The sequence below is a fragment of the Schistocerca cancellata genome, chromosome 1 (assembly GCF_023864275.1).
Source record: "Schistocerca cancellata isolate TAMUIC-IGC-003103 chromosome 1, iqSchCanc2.1, whole genome shotgun sequence".
In the NCBI taxonomy this organism is placed as follows: domain Eukaryota; kingdom Metazoa; phylum Arthropoda; class Insecta; order Orthoptera; family Acrididae; genus Schistocerca; species Schistocerca cancellata.
Genome location: NC_064626.1, coordinates 865,842,599 through 865,859,697, shown reverse-complemented (window position 1 = coordinate 865,859,697; position 17,099 = coordinate 865,842,599). Strand labels below are relative to the sequence as shown.

General features: G+C 39.5%; 2 protein-coding genes across 6 annotated transcripts in view; both read left to right on the top strand.

The window, feature by feature from the left end:
- The first annotated feature begins 9,385 nt into the window (after positions 1–9,385).
- On the top strand, positions 9,386–9,865 carry LOC126108735 (transcription factor Adf-1-like). The gene has a single exon (XM_049914109.1). It carries the CDS (start codon positions 9,386–9,388, stop codon positions 9,863–9,865), a length of 480 nt encoding a protein of 159 aa, XP_049770066.1.
- A 2,674-nt stretch (positions 9,866–12,539) lies between these two features.
- LOC126189580 (tRNA wybutosine-synthesizing protein 3 homolog) overlaps positions 12,540–17,099 on the top strand; it is a 52,859-nt gene continuing 48,299 nt past the window's right edge. For all 5 annotated transcript variants that reach the window (XM_049930957.1, XM_049930956.1, XM_049930953.1 and 2 more), the window contains exons 1-2: positions 12,540–12,806; positions 12,915–13,091. In XM_049930957.1, coding sequence (XP_049786914.1) covers positions 12,630–12,806; positions 12,915–13,091 — 354 coding nt within the window. In that variant the 5' untranslated portion in view covers positions 12,540–12,629. The remainder of the gene's footprint in view (positions 12,807–12,914; positions 13,092–17,099) is intronic.

The following is a 17,099-nucleotide window of genomic DNA, read 5'->3' as shown; positions in this document are numbered from 1 at the left end:
CGCTCAGGAAGGCGTCAAGTGAAGTTTTATCTGCTTTTTTTGATAAGGTATATTTTTCGTTGTCAATGTAATTTTTTTTTAAAAAAAAGGAGAATACTCATTTGTTTTATTACTCTGTGAATTACTCGGTGAAAAACGTGTTGAATATTTCCCGCAATAGCCAAAGAGTCCTCAGGAGCTTACGTAATTCTCGACTGTTGACCACCTGTGAAAACAATAACACGCAAAAAGCACTCTGGAAATGCTGCGTTTTGCGCATCCGCGGAAACATCAACTCTACTGCGCATGCGCGGACACACAGCAGAATAGAACCGCAGCTATTTCTGCCCTGAAGATGAACCGTCTGCTAAAATCTTAGCTTCTTCCGTTCTGTCGCTAGGTGACAGGCCGGCTACACCTAACTTAGAGAGTCTATATAGGCTCTCTAACATAACTTGTACATGTTTTGTCGAGTAAAAATGGCTACCACATTTGTATGTGCACTTCGCACGTAAAACAGCTGAAAATCATCTTATGATGGCCACAATTAGCGCGAAGAAACAGTTGAGGACAGCCATACGAGTTGAGCTCAAGTGACTGAAATTGTCTTGACATGCTGTGACGTGACAGATAGTGTGAAGACACTTCGACGTAATGGTGCCGTGGTGGCCAGTGTGAATTGGCGTTTATCTTTATTAGTCCTGAATTCTCTGTCTACATTTGTACACTGCAAGCCACAATGAGGTGCATGGCACATGGTACCTCCCATTGTATGAGTCATTAGGGTTTCTTCCTGTTCCATTCACGTATGGTGCACAGGAAGAATGATTATCCGAATGCCTTTGTACGTGCGGTGATTAATCTAAACTTACCCTCATGTTGCTTATGTGAATGATACGTAGGAGATTTTAGTATATTTCTCACCATTTAAAGCCGGTTTTTGAAAATTTGTTAATAGACTTTCTCGGTACAGTTTACATCTTTCTTTAAGAGTCTTCCAGTGCATTTCCTTCAGTATCTCAGTGACATTCATCCACTGATTAAACTGACCTGCGACCATTCATGCTGCCCCTCTCTGTATACGTTCAATGTCCTCTGTTAGTCCTATTTGGTATAAATCCCACACACTTGAGCTATATTCTAGAACTGGTTGCACGAGTGACTTGTAAGTAATCTCCTTTGTAGACTGATTGCACTTCCCCAATATTGTGATTATTCCACGTCATATCCCTGGCCGATTTCAACAGTGACTCATGAATTCTGATGCTATTACTCTGACTTTTTATATGGACGTATGGTATCACATAATTTGCTTTCACCTGTCAGTAGCTACTACAGTCTAACAGTTGCGACATTCACTGCTGTAAAAAATGTTACTGTTTGACAGATGGAGCGACACTAGCGCTCCAAGTGGCAAGTAAGGTGAACATCAGATGCGTCGTAAACATGTTTGTTTTGCATCCATTTTTTTTAATTTACGAAATATTTGATTTATTTTCTTGCCTCCAAGGGTTTGTGTAGTATCAGAAGGCATTGTTGTTGTTGTGGTCTTCAATCCTGAGACTGGTTTGATGCAGCTCTCCATGCTACTCTATCCTGTTGTAATGGTCGCCTAGTCTTATATATTGCTAATTGCTATAATTGCACTATTTCACTCCCATTTACGGAGCTTGTTAGCACTTGATGTTAGGTTGGCGCCATTAAAATGCATTGTGTTGTGGTAATCGCTGCTACTTGCTGGATCGCTGCTGTGTCTCGATGCTGATGCTGGCTCTAAATCTGGTTGTCTAGGGTTAAAACATGAGGTCCCGTGTTTTTTATGTGCTTTTGATGATAAAGAACGAGCGAAACCAACAAATATGTAAACTTCAAATATTTATTACTCTGGTGGCCATCTTAATTCCACTGTCCACCAAAGACCATGACACAACACCAAGTAGTACTACCTTTACATGTTCTTTGCATTGTTTATCCACCTCAAACAATAACACACAAACACACTTTACCAAAGTGACATACTGACTGCTTCCCGACCGTTCTTGCTGCTCGTATTTATAGCATTGTGAAAGAACTACTAAAAAGAGATATAGTTTACAAGTCACATGTACATCTGTTATCATAATTTGTGCAGAAAAATTATTAATTTGCATCGAGTGACATAATTTAACATGTTATTAAAATGACAGACAGATTTGTTGACTTGACAGAATAATTCTTTGTTACAAAAAGGCCGTTTTTTAGAAGTTTGTCAATTGACTTCTCTAATTTGCATAAATAAGTAAATAACATGAATTATTAAGAATTACATTGGTTTTCGTCTAGAATAGGATTCATTTCGTGAATACTGAGTGAATACGCTCCTAGTGAACAAATAGGTTTCACTGGGTGATTTTTATTTAAGGAGATCCAAAATACCTAAGTTGGCCACTATTTTTCGTACTTCATATTAATTATTTAAGATGAACTTAGTGTTTTTACATGATGACATTTGCTGTATCAGTGATCAAGTGATATAAACTTTTGTGTGGGTCAGTTATTCAGTATAATTTAATGGGTTGACTGTTTATGGAGACATGTTATGCAATCATTGTTAACATACACAATAACTTTTCTATACTCATAAATACTCGTTAAACTGGTTGAATTTGGAGGGCATCGCATACTTCGGTAAAGTACAGCCTTTAATATGTTCCGTTACACTGTGCAAGCTTCTTCATCTCCCATACCTACTGCAGCCTACATTCTTCTGAATCTGCTTCGTGTATTCAACTCTTGGTCTCCCTCTACGATTTTTGCCCTCCAGTACTAAACTGATGATCCCTTGATGCCTCAGAACATGTCCTACCAACCGAACCCTTCTTCTAGTCAAGTTGTGCCACAAACTCCTCTTCTCCCCAATTCTATTCAATACCTCCTCATTAGTTATGTGATCTAACCATCTAATCTTCAGCATTCTTCTGTAGCACCACATTTCGAAAGCTTCTAATCTCTTCTTGTCCAAACTATTTATCGTCCATGTTTCACTTCCATACATGGCTACATTCCATACAAATACTTTCAGAAACGACTTCCTGACACTTAAATCAATACTCGATGTTAACAAATTTCTCTTCTTCAGAAACGCTTTCCTTGCCGTTGCCAGTCTACATTTTATATCGTCTCTACTTGGAACATGATAAGTTATTTTGCTCCCCAAATAACAAAACTCCTTTATTACTTTAAGTGTCTCATTTCCTACTCCAATTCCCTCAGCATCACCTGACTTAATTCGACTACATTCCATTATCCTCGTTTTGCTTTTGTTGATGTTCATCTTATATCCTCCTTTCACGACACTGTCCATTCCGTTCAACTGCTCAGAAGCGGGCCATCTTGGCCAAAAAGTCTTTTGCTGTCTGACAGAATTACAATGTCATGGGCGAACCTCAAAGTTTTTATTTCTGCTCCATGGATTTTAATACCTACTCCGAATTTTTCTTTTGTTTCCTTTATAGCTTGCTCAATATACAGATTGAATAGAATCGGGAAGAGGCTACAACCCTGTCTCACTCCATTCCCAACCACTGCTTCCCTTTCATGTCTCTCGTCTCTTATAACTGCCATCTGGTTTCTGTATAAAATGTAAATAGCCTTTCGCTCCCTGTATTTTACCCCTGCCACCTTGAGAGGCACCCACATGCCTTGCTCATACTGTGGCATCATGCAGTCAGGCCTGCAAGATGAGTGGTCTGCCAAGCGAGTGGATTCATTCTTAATTTATCGAGTAACATGAACTCTCGTACTCACAATTTAGTTACAAATTATCCTCCTGTATGAATAATACGCAACGGTAACACACATCTGACTATCAGTAATTTACAGAACTCTGACTGTGCACTACGCAATGGCAATACCACATTTTCTTTTTGTCTTTTATTTAACGGCTTTTGTCAACACGTGGCCACCACACTGAATATGAATGGCGCACACATTATAAATTCGGGACATTATGGCAACATACAATTCAATAGAAAAGTCCACCAATCTTTTTCTTTTCACTATCTTATTTATTCCGATAAATTCTCTAACCTAAACACACAAATTCTATAATCTACAACAATAACACATGTGAAATTCCGCCCAGTGGGCATGGCTTTACATTGGTGAATCTCTATATTATGCTCTCGTAATTATTTAACGCTACAGTGCACTTTCTGGATAGGATGGTGGATCTATTATTATTTCTCACACTTCGACTCTCACAATCATCATCACGAAACTATCCTCCAGACCGAGCAGTACAGAAGGAACAAGTATAACCCACTAATCTTTTTAAGCTACCTTGCTACTCTCTCATGCAAACCATACATACCCAAATTACATGACATACAGCACACTACGACATGAAATGGTACACAGACAATGGTCATAACATTATCACTTTCAGCTTTCCCACTTCAATTAATATTTATCCCAGTTTCACACGACACTGCCCCACTTCGTAATTCTACTTTCCTACTGTGAACTCTGGAGATATATGCACGTCTTCCTGTGCAATGCTAGCCAAATGGCGTTGCTGGATAGACGGCCGACTCACCTTGATTCTATCTCAGAGTTTAAATCTAGCGTCACACAGAATCATATCACACAAAGTAATATTAAGAACATATTCATCACACACGCGAGTCCTCAACTGATGCAATGGACGAGTACTTCTCTTTATCTTTTGTCTCATACACAGTTTGGGACTCACACAGTACTCACCACGTGGAAGTACTCGTCTCTAATTTCAAGTCCTGCACACGCCATTTCTTAAATATTTCAACTTATGGTACACACGCTATTTCTTAAATATTTCAACTTATTGTACACACGCTAGTAATTCAGCTTAACTTAAGCACACGGAAGTATTTCAACTTATTGCTACGCGTGGTTTCATTGTGACCGTTGGTCACTTCCGAAGATTACTAAAATCCCATTAATATTACCTGCCTGACATTTAATTCTCCCCACAAAAGTTCCTGAAATAGAGAAATTATTGTTTCAAACTACTCTTAAATATTCCATATGCATACCATGTCTCCACTCTTTCGTCATTACGGAGCACAACTAAAAACAGGCGTTAACAGCACAAGATCCAGCGGCAGAGTGCTGAAACATGGCCGTTCTCCAGGTCATCTCCCATCTCTGTCGAGGTGGGGGAAGCACCTTGTTACCGTATTGGTCAGCCACATTTCAGGCGCTCAAAGCTCTGGTAAATTTCATCTCTTTGGTCCCACCAAAGGTGGCCAAAGGATCGACACAAAGATGATCATATATTCACATTCACTATCTGTGGTTATCAGACGACCATACATTCATTCATTTCAAAAGATGTCACCAAACTGGACGTAGGGATTTATTTTGTGGGAGTGCACATGTGATCAATTAAATAAATAAATTGTCATTCTTTCCCACACTGGTATCCGGCTTCGCTGTATTAATTGAAATTGAGTTATTTTACAAAAAAAAAAAGTGTTGTTCTGACAAAAATAATGAAGTATGTTGTACCTATTTTCAATGTCGGGCGGTACAGTACCCTTTTAATCTTCAGAATTTGAAAGAGAGTATTCCAGTCATCATTGTCAAAAGCTTTCTCTAAGTCTACAAATGCTAGAAACGTAGGTTTGCCCTTCCTTAATCTTTCTTCTAAGATAAGTCAAAGGGTCAGTATTGCCTCACGTGTTCCAACATTTCTACCCCGAGGTCGGCTTCTACCAGTTTTTCCATTTGTCTGTAAAGAATTCGCGTTAGTATTTTGCAGCTGTGACTTAAACTGATAGTTCAGTAATTTTCACATCTGCCAACACCTGCTTTCTTTGGGATTGGAATTCCTATATTCTTCTTGAAGTCTGAGGGAATTTCGCCTGTCTCATACATCTTGCTCACCAGGTGGTAGAGTTTTGTCAGGACTGGCTCTCCCAAGGCTGTCAGTAGTTCCAATGGAATGTTGTCTACTCCGGGGGCCTTGTTTCGACTCAGGTCTTTCAGTGCTCTGTCAAACTCTTCACGCAGTATCGTATCTCCCATTTCATCTTCATCTACATCCTCTTCCATTTTCATAGCATTGTCCTCAAGAACATCGCCCCTGTATAGACCCTCTATATACTCCTTCCACCTTTCTGCTTTCCTTTCTTTGCTTAGAACTGGGTTTCCATCTGAGATCTTGATATTCATGCAAGTGGTTCTCTTTTCTCCAAAGATCCATTTAATTTTCCTGTCGGCACTATCTACCTTACCTCTCGTGAGATAAGCCTCTATGTCCTTACATTTGTCCTCTAGCCATCCCTGCTTAGCCTTTTTGCACTTCCTGTCGATCTCATTTTTGAGACATTTGTATTCCTTTTTGCCTGCTTCATTTACTGCATTTTTGTATTTTCTCGTTTCATCAATTAAATTAAGTATCTCTTCGGTTACCCAAAGATTTCTACTATCCCTCATCTTTTTACCTGCTTGATCCTCTGCTGCCTTCACTATTTCATCCCTCAAAGCTACCCATTCTTCTTCTACTGTATTTCTTTCCCCCCATTCCTTTTAATTGTTCCCTTATGCTCTCCCTGAAACTCTGTACAACCTCTGGTTCTTTCAGTTTATCCAGGTCCCAGCTCCTTAGATTCCCACCTTTTTGCAGTTTCTTCAGTTTTAATCTACAGGTCATATCCAATAGATTGTGGTCAGAGTCCGCATCTGCCCCTGGAAATGTCTTACAATTTAAAACCTGGTTCCTAAATCTCTGTCGTACCATTATATAATCTGTCTGATACCTATTAGTATCTCCAGGCTTCTTCCATGTATACAACCTTCTATCATGATTCTTAAACCAAGTGTTAGCTATGATTAAGTTGTGCTCTGTGCAAAATTCTACCAGGCGGCTTCCTCTTTCATTTCTTAGCCCCAATCCATATTCACCTACTATGTTTCCTTCTCTTCCTTTTCCTACTGTCGAATTCCAGTCACCCATGACTACTACATTTTCGTCTCTCTTCACTACCTGAATAATTTGTTTTATCTCATCATACATTTAATCAATTTCTTCATCATCTGCAGAGCTAGTTGTAATATAAACTTGTACTACTGTAGTAGGCATGGGCTTCATGTCTATCTTGGCCACAATAATGCGTTCACTATGCTGTTTGTAGATGCTTACCCGCACTCCTATTTTCCTATTCATTATTAAAGCTACTCCTGCATTACCCCTATTTGAGTTTGTATTTATAACCCTGTATTCACCTGACAAAAAGTCTTGTTCTTCCTGTCACCGAACTTCACTAATTCCCATTATATCTAACTTTAACCTATCCATTTCCCTTTTTAAATTTTCTAACCTACCTGCTTGATTAAGTGGATCTGACATTCCACACTCCGATCCATAGAACGCCAGTTTTCTTTATCCTGATAACGACGTCCTCTTGAGTAGTCCCCGCCCGGAGATCCAAATGGGGGACTATTTTGCCTCCGGAATATTTTACCCAAGAGGACGCCACCATCATTTAATCATACAGTAAAGCTGCATGCCCTCGGGAAAGGTTATGGCTGTAGTTTCCCCTTGCTTTCAGCCGTTCACAGTACCAGCACAGCAAGGCTGTTTTGGTTAGTGTTACAAGGCCAGATCAGTCAATCATCCAGACTGTTGCCCCTGCAACTACTGAAAAGGCTGCTGCCCCTCTTCAGGAACCACACGTTTGTCTGGCCTCTCAACAGATACCCCTCCATTGAGATTGCACCTACGATACGGCTATCTGTATCATTGAGGCACGCAAGCCTCCCCACCAACGGCAAGGTCCATGGTTCATGGGTGGAGGATCAGAAGGCGTATATGATTCTACAAATGTTTCTAAGATACGCGCAAGTATGGACAAAAACTACGAATCGATTGGCAAGCTGCAACACTTTCGTGAAGAAACACTTGTGACGTTGGATAGAATTGCAGCGTACCTAGTTGATATCAAAAGAATGTAAACACACAGATTCACACGTAAGAAGCACAGACATATATCTCTAAATGCAAAAGCGATCGACAGCCCATTTATCGTTCGGTAGGCCTACTGTGTTTGACATTGTCGCATGTACGACCTTAATCTTTACATTATTCTAAATGGGACAAGCAACTGCCAAATAGTGGGTGAAATATGTTGAAAAATTATAATGAGCTGATTACATTAAATTTTACCAAAAAACCAAATATTTGAATAATTTTCAAACAATCTGTCAGTGAACAAGGTGCTAGCAAAATAATGTCATCACACGAATGAAGCAAGGAACAACATTTGAATAACAACAGAAGTAAATGAAACACATATCAATCATTACGGTTTTGTAAGAGACGAATAACTGCACTTAATCTAACCACTTCATCGTCAAAGCAGGTCTATGTTGACGATTCACACGAATCTGGCACTGATACATGGAGAGCTGAACTAGCTGCTTCTGTGTCATAGGACTGTTTTACAGCTTTAGATGGATTGTCGAATCTTTGTGGCAGTTTCCTCTTCATCGGCAGTTGAGGTGGTTTATTTGGGATGTCAGACAGTGTGGGTACCGCATTCCACACAAGTTTATTTTTGTCTGCGTTCATGAACTGTTTTTTTCGAAATGTAGGGAACAAACCTGATATTATTATACAGGCAAACTGGGTCTTTTTTCATCAGGTCTTCTCGTCTGCTATTAACGAGCCATTTTCTGCTCCTAAAACGAAACAATAATCATTAATACACATGTAATTTGCAAGTGAATCCTGACGATACTTTTTAGTAACATGATGGTATATACCTCTCAGGATCCTTAGGAAACCTAAAAAAAAGACAGCTGCGATGTCTTCTTCCTGATGTTGCTGCAATTTATTGCGCTACAAACGCTCCCCCTTGTAAAAACCATTGTAGAAATCAAAAGGAACAATCACTATTCGCTTTCACGATCGCGCCGAAATTACAGTTTAAGTTAATGGCCGCTTCGGGCGCTGCTGGCGCGGTCGGGTTGGCAACAAAATCGAGGCGAAGTGTCGCGACTGTCATGTTAAGGTACGTTTACACTGGGATACATGTATCGCGACATGTCAATTTGACATGTCGCGATACATCACCTCATACAAAAATTCACGGAACTTGTATGCGGACCCTCGAGCTCATACATGTCGCGTATACATTTTGTATATCGCTTTTTGGCCATATACGCGACATGTATGAGCGACATTTTAAGAACTCGCGCATGCGCAGTACTATCATATCCTGTCGTCTTGTCGCCTGCCGCTTATTTTGACGATTAGCGCATGCGTAGTACCAGGCTCTTTGGCGGCTGTTTGAGTTTTGGAGGTGCCGACTGTCGTTTGTTGTGTAGTTATTGGTGTATTGTGTCGTGTGTTGTGCCCGCGTGTAATACCTTAAAATTTACCATGACTTCTTGGTCAAAACAAAATACACTGCATTTTATAGAGGCAGTGCGCAGGCATCCCTGTATATGGGATGTGAAACTAGGAGACTATAAGAACACTCAGAAAAGGTACGACGAGTGGGAGGAAATTGCCAAGGCATTTAACGTGTCAAGGAAGGAATGTGAGGACAAGTGGCATAATTTAAAAAGCCAATATAGTCGCGAGTTAGCTAAAAGGAAGAGCAGCAAAGGAACTGGAAGTGCTACAAGCAATGTGTACCACTCTTCATGGTATGCTTTTGAAAGTATGCAGTTCATAAGAGACAATTACAAACCACTCTCTCATAGGATCACACATGTAGTAGTACCAGTAAGTAAACTTGTTATTTTATTAATCATATATTTGGCAACATTTTTTCGTGCTAATGCTTTACATAATGTGAATATTTACAATTTCACTGAAAAACATGATTCTCCATACTGCTATGGTTTGAAGTCCTGAATACTGCAGAAGAATAGAGCATATTACTTTATGTCATCATTTAACAATGATGTGGAACTTATTTTCCATACTGCCATGGGATGGAGCCCTGAATACTGCAGAAGTATTCAGCATATTCTCTTCTGTTGTCATTCAGCAATGAAGTTCTTCAGCCAGTTCTGGGCAGTGGCTCCAGCACAGTAGGGGTGTCCCTCCAGGACCCAGGTATTACGTTGCTATCATCTCCCTCTCTGTCGTATGTTCCTGCTGGACAATAACTTTGAGATTTTCTGTTTTGAAGAATTTTATGTAAATAAACACAGGCTAGTGCCACCACTGTAGCTTTTTCCGAACTGAGAAGCATTTGCTTCCTCAGCACTCTGTAAACAGCACTTATAATCCCAAATACATTTTCTATTACTCTTCTTGCCCTGCATGCTCTATAGTTAAAAATACGTTGCCAACTATTTTTTTCATGCAGACCTGGAAATGGTTTTACAATATTTTCCTCTAGGCCAAAGGCTTCGTCAGCGACGAAAACATATGGAACAGGCTTGCTCCTACCAGGAAGAGGAGTTGATGGTGGTATATTTAGAGTTTTGGTTTCTAACTTTTTGTAAAATGTGGTGTCTTTAAGGACACCACCATCTGAAATCCTCCCCTGCGTGCCAACATCAGCGTAAATTATTCTATAATTAGCATCAGCAATTGCTAGCAAAACAATGTTGAAGCGCTCTTTATAATTAAAATAAACTGTTCCATTGTTGGGTGGTGCCACAATGTCAATGTGCCTCCCATCTATAGCTCCCAAACACCTGGGGAAATTCCATTTTTCTTCGTATTCTTTGGCAATTTTCAGCCATTCCTCTGCAGTAGCAGGAAGCTGGAAAGAAAATTGTTACTCTTTTAATTTAATTTACGCATGGACACTCAAAAAAATTCTAAATAAATGAAGATACTTTGATTATAATGTATGTATAACATATAGCTCACTTTGCCTTAGAAATGTGTTATGTATTTTAAAGGTCATGGAAGCCCCAGCCACAGAAGGAGATGGTGAAGGAGAAGGAAGCATTAGTTTCCCTTTCGATGTAACAGAAATGGAGGAGGTGACATTTGCCACGCCCCCACAAGACATTGTGGAAGTGGAAACCACTCCAGTCATCTCTGTGCCTCCACATGAAAGTGGATGTGCAACCGTGTCACCCTGTACCACTCCAAGTCCGAGTGGAAGTGGTAGATGAAGACCGAGAAGGTCTTTTACAGACCTTAAGAAAAGTTGGCGACAATTTAGCAGACAGAAAAAGGGACCAGTTTACCCATTTGGGTGACTTGGTCGCCAATAAGCTCAGATTTCTTTATGAAAATGGCCATATTAGAATTATGGCAAGACTTGAGAACGGAATATACAGATGTTTGCAGGAGGCAAACGATGAACTAATAGATGCAAATGCATCATAATTTATGGATTCTTTAAAAACATGTATAAATGTCGAAATATGCATGTAATGTGCTGTCAAGTACTACTTAATAAAACTAAATACAAATTAATGTTGTTGGATATCTTTACTGTGAAGAAAGTGTCCTCAAAAATTGTGATATTGTATTACTGAGTGAAGCATGTCAGTCGATCCAAAGAACTAAAAGCGCGGTAGAAAATTTGTGCTGCTGTTCCTGGTTGACAGTTACTTGTATGTACCCTCGTCCGCTCGTTAAAAGTAATTGCCCTCGTAAAACGAAGATTTCATGACAAAACATTTGCATTGTCGCGCGATTGCTAATGCCAACTCTCACACACGATTGTCGGCATTAGCATCCGTTGTCAACATTATCACGCGAGGCCGCCGGAATAATAGCAAAAGACTGATATACGTGCCAGATGCATGAAAAAATTATATAATGTATTACATACTCTGATATATATATATATATATATAACTTTTACCTTCACTTCTTGGGATAAAACTTGCACAATGGCCTCGCAAACACGAAGAATAATGTTGCATATGGCACTTTTTGATATTCTATGCAGATACATTAACGTCGAAAAGGAATCCCCAGTGGCCAAAAAAACGGAGTGTTACAGCCAACTGATCCTCTGGTGGAATCGCTTCCCGAAAGTTTGTGTTGGTTTTGGACACAAGAGGAGCAACAAGAGATAGCAAACGGCGGAAATCCTCCATACTCATCCTAACATAATTTCTAAAATATGCGCCATCCTCTAGCGTTAATTCCTGAACGAGCATTGCATAAGCTCCTTGAGTAGCGCGTTTGCGAAGAAACTCTCTCTCCCACCATCTACGCTTCCTCCGCTTTTTCTTCCTATCATCTTCCAAAAGAGCAAGTGTACCAGCACATAAAAATGTGAAATCTTCCAGATCGTCGTCGGAAGCCATCGCACAGTGATACAAATCAGTGTAAACGCACGCTCATACATGTATGAAATTGATACTTGTCAACTCATACAAGTCGCGATACATGTCGCAAAGTCGCATATACATGTATCTCATACATGTGCCGATACAAATCGCAGTGTAAACGCACCTTTAGACTGTCGTAGCTACTGAGTATCAGGGAATTGTGAAATGACGTAACGTAGAATGTGAATGCACACCGATGTGATATGACCAACGAGTTTACTTTGAATGTTTGTTTTTAAACCAAAGATGTAAGAAAGAGCGTGTGCGACTGTGCGTGCCTGAAGCTTGTTTATTACATGTTTATTGTGTAGCAGAGAAGGTATGAGGTAGTGATTGTGAGGATCGTAGTAATACAAAGTGGAATAATGCAGTGGTCCGAGAAAGAATTTCAAGACAAAAAGAAACGGATACTCAGCAGTGCCGATCTAAGTCGCAAAGGTAGTGTGGACAGTGACATTGTTGAACTTGTTGATTTTATCAACTCTCACAACCAATATGTTACAACAAGTTCGTGTTCAGGCCGCTTGATCGTCTTTTGTGAGGTATTTTGTTTTCTTACGTTGTCATTTATCCTTCTTACAAAGAATGGCGTTATTTTCTGTATAACTATCGAAGGGCATGTATGAAAGGAAAGAAATGTACATTTTTAGGTGCCGTCAATGGGAAACAGTAAAGAAGGATGCAAGTGGTTGTACACAACCCATGATGACATCGATATGGAGGATATGATGAGTAAGCTCGACCCAGCTGTGGGAGATCTCGTGCTTAAATTTGAGCCGATGATTCTTCATGTACAATGTCATACGATAGAAGACGCAAAACATTTGGTTTGTTGTGGACTTATTGTTTTTAATCTTAAGCGTAATTGTTTATCAGTTGCATGTGTGATCTGTAATACTGTGTATGACTGCCAGATGTCTTTGCAGGTAATATAAACCTTACGTGCGTGTTTCGGAGGTTTAGTGTGTCCCATTCCTGCAAATCCAATGGTGTCAGGTTCAGTGTGTGTTTAGTCGTAGGGTTTGTTTTTACCACTTGTCCGTTTCACACCAGGCAATAATTTATTGGAATGAAAAAGTTGATCTGTGGTCTGTAGGGTGCACTGATCTATGGGGACCCAATAACTGATTAGGTAAATCCCAATTTAAGGATAATAGTGTTCAAACCAACCATATCACTTTCAATAGTAGCATTCTCAATGAATGACAATAGTGTTCAAACCATCCATGCCACCTCCAATAGGACTATCCCTATTGCAGGACAGCAGTGTTAACTATGTATCTCGTTTCCTATGTATTATGTATGTCATTAGCTTGATGAAGAGTTAGGTTTAGTTGTTTGCTTGTTTCATGTATAATAAATGGGCCATTCTCTGTCAAGTGGCCTAAATTTAAACAAGGTGTCCACTTGACCCCCTCCAATTTTGATCAAGTTTTCACAAGATGTATGTATGGCTGTTAGATCCAACCATGCCAAATTAGAGAAGTGCAGGGATCAGCAGATGAAGTGCAAAGATTCTGTAATATTTTGTTGCATTTAATGTACCATTTCTTTCACAAGGATTGGAATCGATTGTCTAGTACTATTTCATAGGCTAATTTTTTATACTAAAGATATGTCAGTTACAATTGTAAACAAAGACAATCGTCAGAAACACATTGTCGAGTTGTGTTCCATTTCCAGATCCAAGACCAAAATTTTAGGCAACCTGTAATTTTGAAAACCCAGAGTCATCACATCACGTGGCAGTGCCAGAAAATTTAAGCAGGTTAGACTGTCTGGACCATAGAAGAAAGATCTACAGAGCACAGATGCCACACAGGTAAACAACAACCAGGAATGCCAGCTGTTGTTAACTCTGTCTCTATGTGGGAGATAGTGTGAAGTATCAACAAGGGTAATGTAGTGTAGTCAAATGATGTGAAGAGATGCTGGGGGAATTAGATTAAGAAATGAGACACTAAAGTTACTTGAGGAGATTTGACACATCGGAAGTAAAGTAACTAACATTGACTGAAATTTAAAAGATGTAAAATACAAACTGGCAATAACAAGAAAAGCTTTCTGAAGAAGATAAATTTGTTAAGATCTAATAGGAATTCAAGTGTTAGGAAGTCGCTTTTGAAGTATTATCTGAAGTATAGTCTTTGACCGAAGTCATTGCGAATAAGTGCTAAAGACAAGAAAATATTTCCAGCATTCTTTTTCATTGTGCATGTCCGAAACTCAGTGCCTCTTCTGTGTGGTGAGTAGCAATCTGTGTCCTTTCCATATTATTGTTGTTGCGTGCTGGACTGTCCATCGTTTGTAAGTGTATTAAGTGGTTCAGTTCTATTTTTAAGTGTTTAATATGGTTGCCATGTATGATAATTTTGGCATTGTCATAGAGTAGTCAGAAAAGGATTGGTATGTGAAGACTCTGGGTTGGATTTCAGTTGGGGGTTTCATAGTGAGGAACTGAATAGGAAACTCAGCAAAGCTCTACCGTGGGACTGTGACTCTGCAAAAAGGATAAGAGAATCACTGAACAGGAAGTGAATATTAGTGCCCTTCAGGCTGAGTTACATTATGTGGAATATAAACTGTGTAGGTTGTATTGGGAAAAAGATGTGGAAACTAGGTAAAAGTAACAAGTAATGGGCAAAAGGAGAACAGCATTTCAACTTCTTCACCTGCATTGGAGCTTACAGTACCGTGAAATGGGGAAATATAGGACCCAGGTAACTTCTTATGGGAACAGCGTATTTCTGTTCTTACTGTGGAATCACTGAATGCAAGCTTTTATTTCATGCGCCTGTTTTACGGTTTACACCTTATGCATTGTCAAGCATATATGAACACATGTTGTTGTAGTTGGAAGTTGAAACAGTGGTGTGTAGTGGGTTATGCAGTGCACAGTTGTTGCTAGTTATCTTTATATGAATACTTTTGTTATTGTACAAGAAGAGAAGAAATTGGTAAGCTTAATTTACTTATAGTTTGCCTACTTAAATGTTAAGAAGGAAATGTGAATACAGTTTGTCTCCTCATCTCACTCTCACTGATGTTGAGTGAACTATTTGCAGATAACTACACACGTTGGGGTAATATCAGACAATGCGTACTTAACAAAGGGAGGCTCAGTGCTCTTCCAAGGCGCAGTTACGATCCTGAAAATCTGCTGTAAGATTGGGAAAACTATCGTACAGGAAGGTGTCAAGCAAAATTAATGTCCCATGTTCAACGTTAGAGAATGAAGTTAATAATACAAACCTCCTAGTGATTGCAAGGCCTTCTGCCTTAAAGTACTATTGAAGAGAACACACTTGTCCATGTTATTTTAAGGGCTGCACATTGGGTTTTTCCTTTTACCTCTGGTGATGTTAGGTACATAGTGAAACGATATCTTGATAAACGTGGATGGCAGGGAAAAAGCTTTTCTTGTAATATGCCAGGCATTGAGTGATCATGTTTGTTCTTATAGCGTCTTTCTGCCGTATTAAGCGCCAGCTAATGGAGAATATTAGAAGGCAACACACTGAAGTGAGTTACAAGACAGTGAAATCATATTTCCAGAATGTTCCTGAAAAAAATGAAAAATATTGATCCCAAAAATGTAATCCATTATGGCAAGACCAATCTGTGTGATGACCCTGAGAGGGAGCATGTGATAGATAGAAGGGGAGCAAAACACCCTGAAAGGATCTAGATTCTTCTAAGAGTAGTATGTCAGTGATGATGGCTGCCACTGGGGACGAAAAACTATTATCTCCCTGTGGTCTACAAATTGAAGCATATATGGGACACCTGGCAAAGAGGAGGTCCCAAAGGAACCCGCTATAACTGCAGTAAAAGGAATGGTTTCATCTGTCTACATTTGAAGACTATCGCACTGTCTTACCTGAAGTCATTTGGGGGGGGGGGGAGGGGGGGTGATGAGAGGGAATAAGAGACAACCTTTCAAGTCACATTTCACTGCGAGTAATTGATGAATGTGAGAAGAATAAAATCTCTCTTATTTTGTTGCCACCAAACAGTACTCATATTTTACAGCCATTAGATGTAGGTTTCTTCACATCTTTAAAAGCTGATTGACAGGCAGTGCTTACACAATGGAAGAAAAGCTCCTGTGGGCCAATATCAAAAGATGCTTTTACCTAATTTTTAAAGGAAACTCTTAAGAAAGTGTCAGCAACTGAAGAAGACAATATAAGAAATGCATTTCGTGCAGTAGGATTAATTCCATTTGACCCTCAATGAGTCTTCAAAAAATTGCCTGTAGGAGATGATTCTCAAAACAGTTCTTTAGAAGCCTGGTCTTTGGGCTTTGATGATATGCTTGAGAATGTTTGCTGTGGAATGAAAAATAACACACTTGTCCAATGAAAGCAAAAAATTAGGTGTTGCCCCAGGAAAATCTCTTTTAGGCAACAATACGAGAGAGAGAGATAATGCTGACTCAGTTGCTTGTGAATAATGATGCAATACCCAATGGTGACAAAAGCAGCAGAGTAGAGGAAGCAGTTCTGGAAGTGGAGGCTTTTGTTGTTGTGGATTATCTACGCAATTGGAGGTTGGGGGGGGGGGGGGCAGTTTGTCGGAATCGCAATAGAAGTGGGCACAAAAAAACGTGGAAGTCAGATATCTGTGTCCATATCAAGACAGCAAATCTGCATTTATTTTTCCTGCCATTCCAGACAACGATACTGTAGACAAAGGCCATATTTTCTTTCACTGAGGACATATTGTAGATTATTAATGATTTGTTGTATGAGTATATTGTCTTTATTAATGAAATATTTTGTAAATATGTCTGTGAAAGTTTTCTAAATATGTATCAATGTTTACTGAAGATG

Excerpts from the sequence above, each read along its gene's own strand:
- LOC126108735 (XM_049914109.1), top strand. The coding sequence starts at position 9,386 with ATGACTTCTTGGTCAAAACAAAATACACTGCATTTTATAGAGGCAGTG.